General features: G+C 37.3%; 1 protein-coding gene across 1 annotated transcript in view; it reads right to left on the bottom strand.

Moving 5' to 3' along the window:
* The window catches only part of ANTXR2 (ANTXR cell adhesion molecule 2), a 175100-nt gene that overhangs the window by 115256 nt on the left and 45029 nt on the right, over positions 1–14815 (bottom strand). Inside the window, exons 9-10 of the mRNA XM_006151459.3 lie at positions 10799–10897; positions 6005–6074 (exon numbers count right to left, since the gene is read on the bottom strand). Coding sequence (XP_006151521.2) covers positions 6005–6074; positions 10799–10897 — 169 coding nt within the window. The remainder of the gene's footprint in view (positions 1–6004; positions 6075–10798; positions 10898–14815) is intronic.

Genomic DNA, 14815 nt, shown 5'->3' with positions numbered 1-14815 from the left:
TCTTCCGATGTTTAAAGAGAGCTAGTGCATCATCCCTTAATCCCTGAATCATATCTTTTTTCAGAAGTTTAAATTGTATCCTATTTAACATTTCCATCCTTGGCAATATCTTGTTGGCTATCCTTACAGGTGCTCAAGTTAATTACTGTTCCTCTTACAAGACATTGCCCAGAACTGTATATAACACATAGGATGGAGATGTAATGCAGATGAAGTGAATTTGTCATACTCATAGCATCACTAATCAATACTCCATGTAAATGAAAGATTAAAGTCACACTCTTGGGCAAGGGTGTAAAGGGGACACAGTAGAGAAATAAAAACAAACAAACAAAACAAACACGGAGATGGTCCTCAGCTTTAACCCACCTCAACAAGTCTAATATTTAGATTCAAAACAAAGATATAACTCATGGCCTGGCATAATGACTTTCTAAAAAAAAAAACAAGTCCCATCCAACACCACACACACACACACACACACACACACACACGGGACATATATAAGCATGGTTTGGAAAAAAAGAGAAGTGAGGTCAAGGCTGATTTTGCCCAATCAGTAAAACAAGAAGAATTAATGGGTTTAGGGAAAAAAAAATTAACAGACACAAGAATGGAAAGTAATCCATTGAGGATGATGTACATAGTAATATCTTTGACTTGACTGACATGCACTGCATGCATGCTTTGCAAAACCATATTGTACTCTATAAAGATGTGCAATGATTAAATGTAAATGAGAAATCACACAATAAAATAAAGAAAAAAGAAGGAATTAATTTTATAGCTGGGAAAATCAATTTGATTTAATATTTTTAAAATAACAATGTTGACAGGGAAAAAAAAAAGATTCTGTTACCAAGTCGGGCTCGAACCTCAAGTCTGCCACACTGTTCATCTCAATGATCCTTCAATATCAAATATTTGATAGTTTTCACATACACTGATACCCTACCACTTCTTACTCAAAACACTCCATCAAGTGTCTTCCCATACTGTCTTTTCAGAGAACTAATACTATAGCTTCATCTGACTTAGACATTATTTCATATTTGCCAGAAGATTCTGGCCAATGTTTCTGAAAGCACATCTAACTGTACCATATGCCTCCTTAAATCATCTCTATCAAACAAGCTGTAAGGTAAGGCTCTGGTTCTTTCTGTTCTGTTTTTCTTTCTTCACAGTGTGTTTATGTATATTTACCCAGTTTGTTCTAGTCTTCCTAAGTACAGGTTTCAGATGTCAATTACTGGACAGTACCTATGCTGGTGTTGATGTCTCAAGAAATAAGGGTCAAAGAAGAAGCCTAGACTGCCAGGACTGGAGAATACCTGTACATTAAACTGTAAAGCTATTGCCCTGAAATGGGGATGATTCAAAGAGCTTTAGAGAATCCATCCTATTAAAATCTAAAGAAGACATACTGGTGCAATTGAACTTTTTGTGGAAATAAGCTAAATAATTTACAGATTTTTCTTAGTAAGACAACTTGTTTAATCATATGAATTTTTTAGATAATTGTTTATTTTTATTTATTCATTCATTTATTTTAATTTGACCAGAGAGAGAAAGAGAATGTGAGAAAGCAAGCTACCAGGTCCAAAACTTGAACTGTGGTCGGCCATGTGGGAGTGTCCAGTATCTTAACTACCACACCACCTGCTGGTCTCCTGAAATTTTCTTTAACTTTGCCAGAGGGTGAATGAGCCAACCAGGGAGTGAGAAGGAGAGAGGAAGAAAGAGAGAGACAAAGCAAGAAAGCACCCCTCATGGGGCATGATCATGCTGCAATTCCTCCTTACCTTCTCTATTTCTCCCTCCTTTCAGGATTTTAGGCATGCATGCACAGGCCTAGCATGTTTTTCAAGCTGCCAGGTCCAGGACTTAAACCATAAGGTCAGCCATGTAGGACCTAGTGACCTTAACCATCAGGCTACAGGCTGGGCCAATCATGTGGCATTTTAAAAGCAAACAATGTCAAGAGAAAGAAATTGAAAAGAGCAACTTCACTACTACCGTTACATGCTTTCTATTTACATACTAAGAATTTGCTTATTTTAGCCTAAAAATCTTTATCAAGTAAACAAATTCAACAAATGTAGATCTCTGTCAAAGAAAATTCTCTGAAGATCCAAGTATACTCAACAAAGATATGCCTGGACAGATTTATCCAGGTATGTTTTTGTTTATTCTATTACATCAATTTCTAAATGTAGGCCTATGTGCCAGCTACTCTGCTCCATTCTCAGTCCCTATCTTCAAGTAAATATCTTCATGTTAACCCTGTTAAATCAAATCCACAAGCCCTAAGTGTTTAAAAGACTAATCCTCGAACAAAATTCAACTTGGGAAGCAGCATAAAGAAAGGAGCTGCTAGAGCAGGCTAATGAGATGAGGCACATGTCTTTGAGTCCAGCTCTGAGACTATGCATCTGGCTTTGAAGCTGTCTGTCTAGGGTTACTCCACCAGAGTGCTGTTAATTATTTAAGTGAGAGAACAGGGGGAACCATCACCACATCTGTCACCCTCGCAAAGGAAAAACCTTCATTCATTGTTGGGCCAGATGTGTTTATTTGAAATATCGACTAACTAGCTACTTAATGGGTTTGAATTCTTAGCCAAAAGCTAATTAGGCAAACATATTAAGCACCAGTCACCTTACAAGTCTAAACTGTTTCAGTTGTGTTAACAAAAGTATCCCCCAAAAAATTAAAGGCAAAAGAAAGGTTCGAATGACTTGCAACACACCAAGTAGAACAAATAACGACATCCCCAAAAGCCCAATACATTAACAAATAAAATATTCTAAAGCTTTGCCTCAATGTGTTAAGTACTTGATACAAAAAAAAAAAATAGTAAAGCAAAAGTCTATTTGACAGATCTCCATCTCCAATCATTCTCAGTGCGCTTATAGGTAAAACATTTCAATGTCAAAAGCCAAACAAATGATAACTTCTCAAGTCTTACATTTATTTTGCTATGTGTGATATAAAAAACATGCGTCTCCCAAGTACTTAGCCTACCTACCAACCACGAAAGATTCTACGGTATTCTATTCAATAGAATATTGTGCCCAAAGGCAAATTCCAGAGAAAAGTAATTCAGGCCCAGGACAGAACAGCATTTTATAACTAATTTGAAGATGTTGCCTTCCTAGTCACTAGTATTAAAAACAAAAGGTTTTCTGTTCTTCGATAAGTACCGTACCCTTCAAATAAGATTCCGGCCATCTTTATACTATCTGATATACAGCAACCAAATGGTCTCTTTTAAAAAAAAATGTGATTTTATTTGACCATTCTTATTTCTTTTCATTTGACCAAAGAAGAACAGAATGAGAGAGAGAAAGTGAGAAAGCTACCAGGTCTGGGATTCAAATCGCGGTTGGCCACGTGGGAGTCAGTGCCCTTAACCACCAAGCCACCAGACCCCCAAATGGTCACTTATAGCTCTTTATATGAATTAATTGATAAAACAAAAATTATTTTGTGAAAAATTTGTCCTCTTTGTTCAACAAACTTAGTGATTCTTCTAGGTTTCTGACACTATGTTAGCTGCTAATGACACGACAGGAAACAAGACAAAGTTTATCCTAACACGAAAGAGACATATTATCACAAGTGCTTTGGGAGAAAAATGAAAGCATAAAAAGGTAATAGGGAGTTTTACAAACCTAAAGCAGCTATGTCGCTAAACTCCCATGTAGCCGATCACAGTTCGAGTCCTGGACCCGGTGGCTTAAACTCAGGCCAGGTGTGTGTGCATGTGTGCCAAAGATCCGGAGAGGAGAATAGAGGAGAAGGGACTGCGGCATAGCCATCCTCCCTGGGGGTTGATTTCTTGCTTTCTATCTCTGTCTCTCTCTTTCTGGCGAGCACACGCGCCCTATAACAAAAACCTCTCAAAAAAAAAAAAAAAAGAACTAGGCTTGAAGAAGGCCAGGAAGCAACTCAGGAAGGGAAGAACACTCCAAGCAGAGGGAACAGCAAGTGAAGAAATGCTGAAGTGAAGTGAGAGTAAGCTGATCTGACTAAGGAATAGGGAACAGCAAGTGAAGAAATGCTGAAGTGAGAGTAAGCTGATGTGACTAAGGAACAGCAGAGCCAGTGTGACCATGTCGAGTAGGGAAGGGACAAATGGAAGATGAAGTCAGAGAGCAGAGCCGGGTGAGATCTTACAAACCCTTGGAGAAGATCACCAAGATCAGATTTCTACTCTGAGCAGAAGGAGGTACTCATTCTTAAGAATTTTAAGTGGCGGTGTGGCATAGGCCAACCTGTTTTAACACGATCAATCTTGCCAAGGACAAGAATAGAAAAATCGTTCAGAGGCTACTCATTCAAGCAAGTGGTGACAGCAGTTTGGTCTAGGATGGCTCTAATGGAGATTGGATTCTGGATATGTTTTGGAATTAGAGCTAAGAAGATTTAAAGATGAACTGGGTCTGACAGAAAGATATCATTTATGACTCAAAGGTTTTTGACCTACACAGCAAAAAGGACGAAGCGACAGTTACCAAAATAGAAAAGACAGCTTGTGAAGCAGATTGTCTGAGGGTGGGGGACAATGAATTTGTAATTCCATGTAATTCCAATATGGAATTACAAATTCAAGAGATCTTAAGAATCAAACTTCAGGTCAATAGATTTATCATGACTAATACAGGACACAATTACTCAGAAAACCACCAAGTCTTCTGGTGCATTTGGCATTGAGATGGCGCTGTGAAAAATTTACCTTTCTTAAATTTCAATGCTGATTTAGCCATAGGCAGGTTGTCACTAACACTAGATTATTCTATGACACAGAAAATGAGTAATCTTACTTTTACAAGTTATATTCTGCAGCCCCTTTCAATCTCTTTAAAATAGAAAGCTGATACTTCTATAACTTTCCCGCATGTCCAGAAGTGAGGTCCATTAGATATCTTGAACATTTAAGGATTCACAAAAGTGAATACTAAGTCCAAGGACTAAGATGATTCTCTTGGATTCCATGGAGTAGATATCTTGAACATTTAAGGATTCACAAAAATAAATCTTAAGTCCAAGGACTAAGTTGATTCTCTTGGATTCCATGGAAGAAAAAGTAATCTTTACTCTCTGAACACTAATCCAGACCTTGATTGTGACCTTGAATATTAGTTTTTCTTTGCGTTCAGTAAAATATCAGTATAAAGTAATTCTAGAGAACTGTATCCTTTCTGTGTTCCTAAACAAGTGTTATCTACTACAGTTGAGCTAGGTATTTTTATATCCCTTATAACATGATAGAAAAAAATTACAAGTAAAAATATTAAATTACTAGTAAAATTATTTGCATCTAGACAATAAAAACCCATCTTCCAAACTAAATATACCTATAGTTTTGAAGATTTTGCCATAGGGCATGTGTGCTAATCAGAGAAAGAGACAGTGAGAGGGAAAGTGAGAAATCACCCCCAAAGGGGGATGGCCATGCTACAATCCCTTTTCCATTCCCCTCTAGGGATTTGAGGCATGCACTTACATGCACCTAGCATGATTTTCAAGCCACCAGATCTGGGGCTCAAACCATGGTCGGCCATGTGGGAGTCTAGTACCTTAACTACCATGCCACCTGCTGGCCTCAAATATTCCATATTTTAGTTAGCAATTATTATAGTTTATTGACACATAAAATAAACATGAAAGTACAGACCTCAACAGCTATGGGACACAAATTAAAGCACAAATTAATACAAATGAAAGAATACGGCACCCTGCTCCCCACAATGAGGTATGGTCATACTGCAATTCATTTTTCCTCCAATTCTCCAGCCTTTTGGGACTTAGGGCACACACATATGCAATGGGTGTGTTTTCAAACTGCTGAGGCCAGGATCTGAATTGCAGTTTGCCATGTAGGATTGGGCAGCTTCCAACAGACAGTGCTCAACCAATGCACTATGTGGCCAGCCCATTATCATTTTCTAATAATTTTGTTAGTAAGACGTTTTTAAAAAACTTCTTATAAAATACTTACTCTCCAGGTGTATTCAGGATAGGTGCAGGACAAAGCATAGAATTAAGCTGTACACTTACTGGCTTTACACCTAGAAAATAAAATGCCACTGAATTAATAAAGAATTTCAAGTGTCTCATACAGTTTTATTAATAATATAAAGAACTTCCTGTGATCAGAGTTCAAGTGTGGCATATTAGATTTATTAGCATAAAAAACTAAAGAAAGAAGGAAAGAGGGATTAAGATGGAAAGATACTCTCTGCCCCATTATTATATAATATCGGTAAATCATAAATTAGAATTTTTTCCTTCTTAAAAGTTTATCCATTTATTTCCTCCATAAAAGAGGACGGGGGGGGGGGCAGACTAGCAAATGGCGTAATGGTTACGTCGCTGGACATCCACGGAATCAACCGTGGTTCGAGTCCTGAACTCGGTGGCTTAAACCTCACGCCAGGCACAAATGTGTGCATGTCCAAAATCCCAAGAGGAAAAGGAATTGTGGTGTCGCCAATTTCCAAGGGATGATTTCTTGCTTTCTGTCTCTTTGTCTCTCTCCCTCTGTCTCTCTGGAGAGCACATGTGCCCTATAGTGAAAAAAAAAAAAAAAACTCTTAAAAAATAAAAAAAGAAGGGAGAGAAAGAGAGAGAGAGAGAAACAGGCACTCTGACGGAGTCCCCACTCTGAAATCCCAGTCAGTCAGAATCACCAGCATATTGCCTGATGTGTAGAGGGAGACAGAGAGACCAGGAAATCGGGAGATAGGAATCCAGGAACATCCAGTGTGTGCAAGTGAACCTGGGAACCAAATTCTGATCTTCCCTATGGCCTTCAGCATTGCAGAGCACTGTGCAATGGTTGCTCCACTGTGGCTGTGCCAAATTAGGATTTCTTTGACTTAGGTTAAACTCCCATGTAGTTGCAGATACTATATAAAAACATATTTTTCTCCTAAATATTTCCAGCATTTCAGATTTTAAGGAAAATGATACATACTTTTTTAAAACAGAAGCTAGAAAAGATGGAGATAGAAAGATGACTACCCAAAGGAAAAAATGAATTTATTTCATGAATTTAATAAAATAGTTAATTATTGTAATAATTAAATAAAATAATTTAATAAAATAGTTAATTATTGTAATAATTAAATACACTTTATAAAGTTGGTGCTGGGACCAGCAGATGGCATAATGGCTATGTCACTAGACTCCCATGTAGTCAACCGCAGTTCAATTCCTGGACCTGGTGGCTCAAACTCATTCTAGGCGCATGTGCATGCATGCCCAAGATCCTGAGAGGAGAATGGAGGAGAAGGTATTGCAGTGTGGCCATTCCCCCTGGGGGGTGATTTCTCATTTTCTGTCTCTCTGTCTCACTCTGTCTTTCCGGCGAGCACATGCACCCTACAGCAAAACCTCTCCAAAATAAATAAATAAATAAAGTTGGTGCTTAAATTGCCCTTATAATTTTAATAATACATGAGAAAAAATTATCTAGATTAGAAACGGACAAGTTACATATTGAAAAGTTTATCTGAGAATGTGAATGATGAAAACTGCATTCTGATTCCTATTGTTTCAGGATTTAGTCATATAAACTTAATCTTATGTAACTAAGCACAAAATATGTCTATATTATAATGAACTCAAATATGTAATCAAGAAGAATTAGGTAAACCTAATGCTTAGATACAAATGATCACAGAATGAAAATTAAATTACTTGTGCTACTCAATCATGGACTCTTTTACAAAAAGAACTGGTTTCAAATATTATTGTTTTGCCTTACCAAAGTGATGATCTTAATAGGAAGGAGAGGAATCAATTACGACACTCACCATGCTGAGAGACTCACCACTTTAATTCAACAGACACACACTGAACTAACTGCATGTTACCATATGTGTGGTCAAAGCTATGTTAATAAAGAAGATTAGCACCATCAGATAAATAGCAAAATTGGAGGTGAGTCTCTTTCAAAAAATCACTCTGAGTTCACAAAGTTATAATGTCTGCTTTCTGTATAAATTTTTAGAGGGCAATATAATCATCAAAGAGGAAGCATATTTTAATAGAGAAATGCTCAGAAAACTAAGACCCATTTAAGAGAGAGAGTTTTCCTTAAAATGAAAATAAAAACATTACATTAATTGGCTTTTGTGAAAGTAGATGCTAGGAAAAAGTAAAGCTCAGTTCCATAAATATAATAATTATCCACAAAAACTGTGAGTAGGTACTAGAGATACAAAAGATTCGTACGGCAGTCTGTTTTCAAGAATCTGACTAACAAATAATTGCGAAATTGAATAAAGAACATGAGCAACAAAAGATAAGGCAACAACTAGTAAAAGAGTCCAAGATAATGAGATTTTAAAGTAAGTACACCAAGAAATGTGTCTGAGGAAAGAGGCGATAAAACCGGGCTGTTGACTTGGTCTGTATAGAGCATAGACAAGAAAACTGGGTTCAAGCAGCAGCTCTGGCCATCATTAGCTATCTCACATACCAAGTTATTTTATTCTTTCAACCACAAACCAGAATCAAAATAATGAAGGTCCAGCATTTACTATTTAAGAAAATGATACCATTATTAAATAAATATTAAATAATTGGTACTACTTATATTATCATTCAGGCTTTATTTACTTTTTTCTTCGATTGAAAATAGAGCAGAGCTGGTTTTAGCTGGAGGAAAGAACACACTTGATGTGGAGAGGCCATGTGGACACTAGAGCAACACTGACATGACCAACACTGACAAGACTGGGCACCTACTCTTGGTGTAGGTTGCGTTAACAGTGTAGGTACAGAGGGCACTGCCGTTCCGACTGCCCAGAGCGAATCCTCTTCCATTCAAAACGATTTGAAATTCCTCTAGAAATAAAAAAAAGAAAAGTAAACATTTTAATCACTGCTTTCTCAAAAGATTTCTTTGACTTAGGTTAAACTCCCATGTAGTTGCAGATACTATATAAAAACATATTTTTCTCCTAAATATTTCCAGCATTTCAGATTTTAAGGAAAATGATACATACTTTTTTAAAACAGAAGCTAGAAAAGATGGAGATAGAAAGATGACTACCCAAAGGAAAAAATGAATTTATTTCATGAATTTAATAAAATAGTTAATTATTGTAATAATTAAATAAAATAATTTAATAAAATAGTTAATTATTGTAATAATTAAATACACTTTATAAAGTTGGTGCTGGGACCAGCAGATGGCATAATGGCTATGTCACTAGACTCCCATGTAGTCAACCGCAGTTCAATTCCTGGACCTGGTGGCTCAAACTCATTCTAGGCGCATGTGCATGCATGCCCAAGATCCTGAGAGGAGAATGGAGGAGAAGGTATTGCAGTGTGGCCATTCCCCCTGGGGGGTGATTTCTCATTTTCTGTCTCTCTGTCTCACTCTGTCTTTCCGGCGAGCACATGCACCCTACAGCAAAACCTCTCCAAAATAAATAAATAAATAAAGTTGGTGCTTAAATTGCCCTTATAATTTTAATAATACATGAGAAAAAATTATCTAGATTAGAAACGGACAAGTTACATATTGAAAAGTTTATCTGAGAATGTGAATGATGAAAACTGCATTCTGATTCCTATTGTTTCAGGATTTAGTCATATAAACTTAATCTTATGTAACTAAGCACAAAATATGTCTATATTATAATGAACTCAAATATGTAATCAAGAAGAATTAGGTAAACCTAATGCTTAGATACAAATGATCACAGAATGAAAATTAAATTACTTGTGCTACTCAATCATGGACTCTTTTACAAAAAGAACTGGTTTCAAATATTATTGTTTTGCCTTACCAAAGTGATGATCTTAATAGGAAGGAGAGGAATCAATTACGACACTCACCATGCTGAGAGACTCACCACTTTAATTCAACAGACACACACTGAACTAACTGCATGTTACCATATGTGTGGTCAAAGCTATGTTAATAAAGAAGATTAGCACCATCAGATAAATAGCAAAATTGGAGGTGAGTCTCTTTCAAAAAATCACTCTGAGTTCACAAAGTTATAATGTCTGCTTTCTGTATAAATTTTTAGAGGGCAATATAATCATCAAAGAGGAAGCATATTTTAATAGAGAAATGCTCAGAAAACTAAGACCCATTTAAGAGAGAGAGTTTTCCTTAAAATGAAAATAAAAACATTACATTAATTGGCTTTTGTGAAAGTAGATGCTAGGAAAAAGTAAAGCTCAGTTCCATAAATATAATAATTATCCACAAAAACTGTGAGTAGGTACTAGAGATACAAAAGATTCGTACGGCAGTCTGTTTTCAAGAATCTGACTAACAAATAATTGCGAAATTGAATAAAGAACATGAGCAACAAAAGATAAGGCAACAACTAGTAAAAGAGTCCAAGATAATGAGATTTTAAAGTAAGTACACCAAGAAATGTGTCTGAGGAAAGAGGCGATAAAACCGGGCTGTTGACTTGGTCTGTATAGAGCATAGACAAGAAAACTGGGTTCAAGCAGCAGCTCTGGCCATCATTAGCTATCTCACATACCAAGTTATTTTATTCTTTCAACCACAAACCAGAATCAAAATAATGAAGGTCCAGCATTTACTATTTAAGAAAATGATACCATTATTAAATAAATATTAAATAATTGGTACTACTTATATTATCATTCAGGCTTTATTTACTTTTTTCTTCGATTGAAAATAGAGCAGAGCTGGTTTTAGCTGGAGGAAAGAACACACTTGATGTGGAGAGGCCATGTGGACACTAGAGCAACACTGACATGACCAACACTGACAAGACTGGGCACCTACTCTTGGTGTAGGTTGCGTTAACAGTGTAGGTACAGAGGGCACTGCCGTTCCGACTGCCCAGAGCGAATCCTCTTCCATTCAAAACGATTTGAAATTCCTCTAGAAATAAAAAAAAGAAAAGTAAACATTTTAATCACTGCTTTCTCAAAACAAAAAAAAAAAACAGATTAAGTTGAAACAAAAGCATTGGACAAGAAGCACTGAATGAATTTCTTATTCAATATTACTATTGAATAATATATTATATTGATATTGTATTATTAATAATATATGAATATATACTAATAATTATATATTACTTATATATTATTATATATTATTATATAATATACTTATTGTCTATTATCTATTAAAATGCATCAATATATTACTATATATTAATAATAATGTATATATTGTGAATAATATCATGTTATTATTTCTTCTTATAATTCAATATTATACAGCCATAACAATGAAGACAAAATTTGCAATAGTATAGGTATGTGCCATGCAGCAATGCTTGGGTCAGTGATGGATGGCATAGTGAGAGTGGTCTCAGGAAGAGCATGCAGGCTATCCCATATAGTCTAGGTGTGCAGCAGACTATCCCATCTAGGCTTGTGGAAGTACACCGTGATGTTGGCACAATGACAAAATTGCCTAAGAAGGTCTTTCTCAGAATGTCTCCCCATCGTTAAGCCACACATAACTTTTCCAACTACATTTGTGTTCTTAGACCCTCTGGGTAGTGAAAGTAGTGATACCATTCACTGTTACACAGTGATGTATCATTTTACTTTATACAAAGTTGTTTTTCAGTAGTAGCCCAGGTATTAGAATTGTATGGAAACAAATCAGTTACTCCCAGACAGATGCTATTCAAAATGTCCAAATTCTATCCTCACAAAAATAATCTCAAGAAAGAAACTTCTTTGTTTTTCTTCACTCTAAGATATTAAGTTTTGGGTATGTAAAGAAAACTATTTCTGTTCTTTGGTTCTCTGGAAAGTTAATATGCAGTATTTTCTTAATCTATGCCTTTTCCATACAAAGGTCTTCACTTTACTAGTCCTAATTTCATTTTCTGTTGCATAAATCATCAGAGGTCATGTATTTTGGATTACTAGTCATCTAAAACTAGTCACTAAGGGACATTGATTTAGTTTATTGTACCCTACCTGTATAGCAGGAGTGGGCTCTGAACGTTAGAGAGTGAAAGAATATGCTAGATGAAATTAACTTATCAAATATCTTTTTAGTTTATTTTTTCTTGTGAGAAGGCACTTGTACTCTTGAGAGAGAGAGAAAAAAAACACACTTCAATGGGGCATTCCCTATTTCCTCTATTTCTCTATCCCATTAGGAATTGGGGGCATGCACACACATCTGGTGATTTTCAAGCTGCCAGGGCAAGGATTTAAATCACATTCAGCCATATAGGATCCTGTTCTCTGTGTACTGAGCTTAACCTCTGTACTACAGGATCAGACCTCATTAAATATCTTTTTTTTTTTTTGAGAGATTTTCACTGTAGGGCGCGTGCGCTCGCCAGACAGACAGAGAGAGACATAGAGACAGAAAGCGAGAAATCACCCCCCAGGGGGGATGGTCACGCCACAATCCCTTCTCCATTCTCCTCTCGGGATCTTGGGCACGCACGCACCCGTGCCCGGCGTGAGTTTTAAGCCACCGGGGCCGGGACACGAACTGCGGTCGACTACGTGGGAGTCCAGCGACATAGCCATTACGCTAACTGCTGGTTCCCAATATCTTTTTTTTTTTTTGTGAGATTTTCACTGTAGGGCGCGTGCGCTCGCCAGACAGACAGAGAGAGACATAGAGACAGAAAGCGAGAAATCACCCCCCAGGGGGGATGGTCACGCCACAATCCCTTCTCCATTCTCCTCTCGGGATCTTGGGCACACACGCACACGCATCCGGCGTGAGTTTACGCCACTGAGTCTGGGACTCGACCCATGGTCGACTACATGGGAGTCCAACAACGTAGCCATTATGCCATCTACTGGTCCCCTCATTAAATATCTTAATAGGCCTTAAATGTGCAGCTTAGCTGCATTATGGTGTATTAGCTATTTTAATAGTGATTAACTCTTGTTAAAAATGATAACATGAGGGACCAGCAGGTGGCGTAGTGTTAAAGCAGTGGACTCCCATATGGTTGACCATGGTTCAAGTCCCAGACCTGGCGGCTTGAAACTCATGCTGGGTGTGTGTGTGTGTGTGTGTGTGTGTGTGTGTGCCCAAAATCTAGAGAGGAAAATGGAAGAAAAGGGGACTGCAGCATGGCCAGTCTCCTCAGGGGATGATTTCTCACTTTCTCTCTCTCCATCTTTCTCTGTCTTTCCAGTGAACACACATGCCTTATAGCAAAAATCTCTCCAAAAAAGGGTAAACTGAGGCACAATAAAATTTTAAGAGATTATTTGAGCAAACAATGATCCATGAATTGGGCAGCTCCAAATCAGAAGAGGTCCAAAAGCTCCACTAAGGGAATGCAAGGAGGAAGCTTTTATAGGATAAAAGCAGAAGTAAAGCAAAAAAAATATTTCACAGGTTACAGTTATTACTATCTTATTTGGTCTGTTCTGTTGTCAAGTCCCTTGTTATGTGCTTAGAAGTTTGTTAGTTACTTTTGATTGGGAGAGTTTCAATTCTGTTTTTCTTTAACATATGCGGTTAGAAGAAATGCTTGAGTCAGGTTTCATTATGTTTGTGACTCAGTAAGGTTAAGATCACTAATGAGGCATAAGTGCCTTTGTCTGAGCAGAGCTGCTTCAGGCCTGGTCTTTAACACTCTCAATCCTCGCCAGCTTCACCTAACACAATTCAACACATACAGGTACCTGGAGAAGTTCATGGAAAACTGGAATTAAAGTATCAGTTTACATTGCCACCAAAAAAAAAAAAAAAAAAAAGCTTTTTTTAAATCGGTGCATAATTTTCATAATATGCATTTTCCATGAACTTTGTAATGACCACCCCTCCCTCATGTATACAATTATGTATTAAGGAAGAAAATACCACCAGATCACTCTCCATTTGGTGTATCACAAAAGAAATTCTATTTACAAATAAAATAAGTTGTAGATAAAACTTAAATGTGATTCACTAAGACCACAGACAAAGTCAAATAGACAAGGATCTAACACAACAATTACTAGTAACCAATGCTGAGCTATTACTCAGTTTCCCCATCTGCAAACCAGAGATCATAAAACTACCAAAGAACATTGCTATAAGGATTGGTAAATCCAAATGAAAAGGACCCAGTAAGTACCAATATAAATAAAAGTATAAATTACAGCTGTCATTTTAATGCTGTTTTTTCATTTATTTTTCTTATTTCTAAAAATTTACTTATTATTTAAAGTTGATTTTATCCCTGACAGAGAGTTTGAGTACATGCATAGGAGACAGAAAGGCCCTTGACAGGACGCCCTCACACGGCTCTACCCTGGCCCTCCATCTCATCAGGATCTTGGGCATGCACACACCCTGGTTGACGGGCCCCTGGGATCTGGACCTCATAATCAGCCGTGTGGTTTCCAGCCCAGCAGTTCAATGTACAACACACTGTGTCACCAAACTGGGCCTTTAGAAACTTATTACCCTATGCTCTTAGAAATGAGAATGCTGCTCTGGGGTGTTCAGGTACATTTCCAAAATCATTCATTAGGGAGTCCAGAAGACACCCAGCTTAAGACCTCATCCAGCAAGCTAAGCTGGGAGGCTCTGTGGTGGATTACACGACACAGTTCCATCCCTACCCGACTCAGTATTTTTCCTTTTCTAAGTAAAGTCAGGTTAAAATGAACTCTAGGTCAAGTCTGAAGAAGAAATAAAATGGGCCAGAGGGACTCACACTGTCTCTGGGCAAGGATGGTTGGGAGGTGCAAAAACCTGCATCTGTTCTTAGCACCAGTTAATGAAGCCACCTGCTCCCTTCCTACCACCCACCCTGAGTCACTTCCTTACGTCCCCTGAGCTGGCACACACCGCATCTTGGTCAGTTCA

This window comes from Tupaia chinensis, unplaced genomic scaffold (genome assembly GCF_000334495.1).
Source record: "Tupaia chinensis unplaced genomic scaffold, TupChi_1.0 Scaffold000318_1, whole genome shotgun sequence".
NCBI classification, from domain to species: domain Eukaryota; kingdom Metazoa; phylum Chordata; class Mammalia; order Scandentia; family Tupaiidae; genus Tupaia; species Tupaia belangeri.
This window is presented reverse-complemented; position numbering and strand designations above follow the sequence as displayed.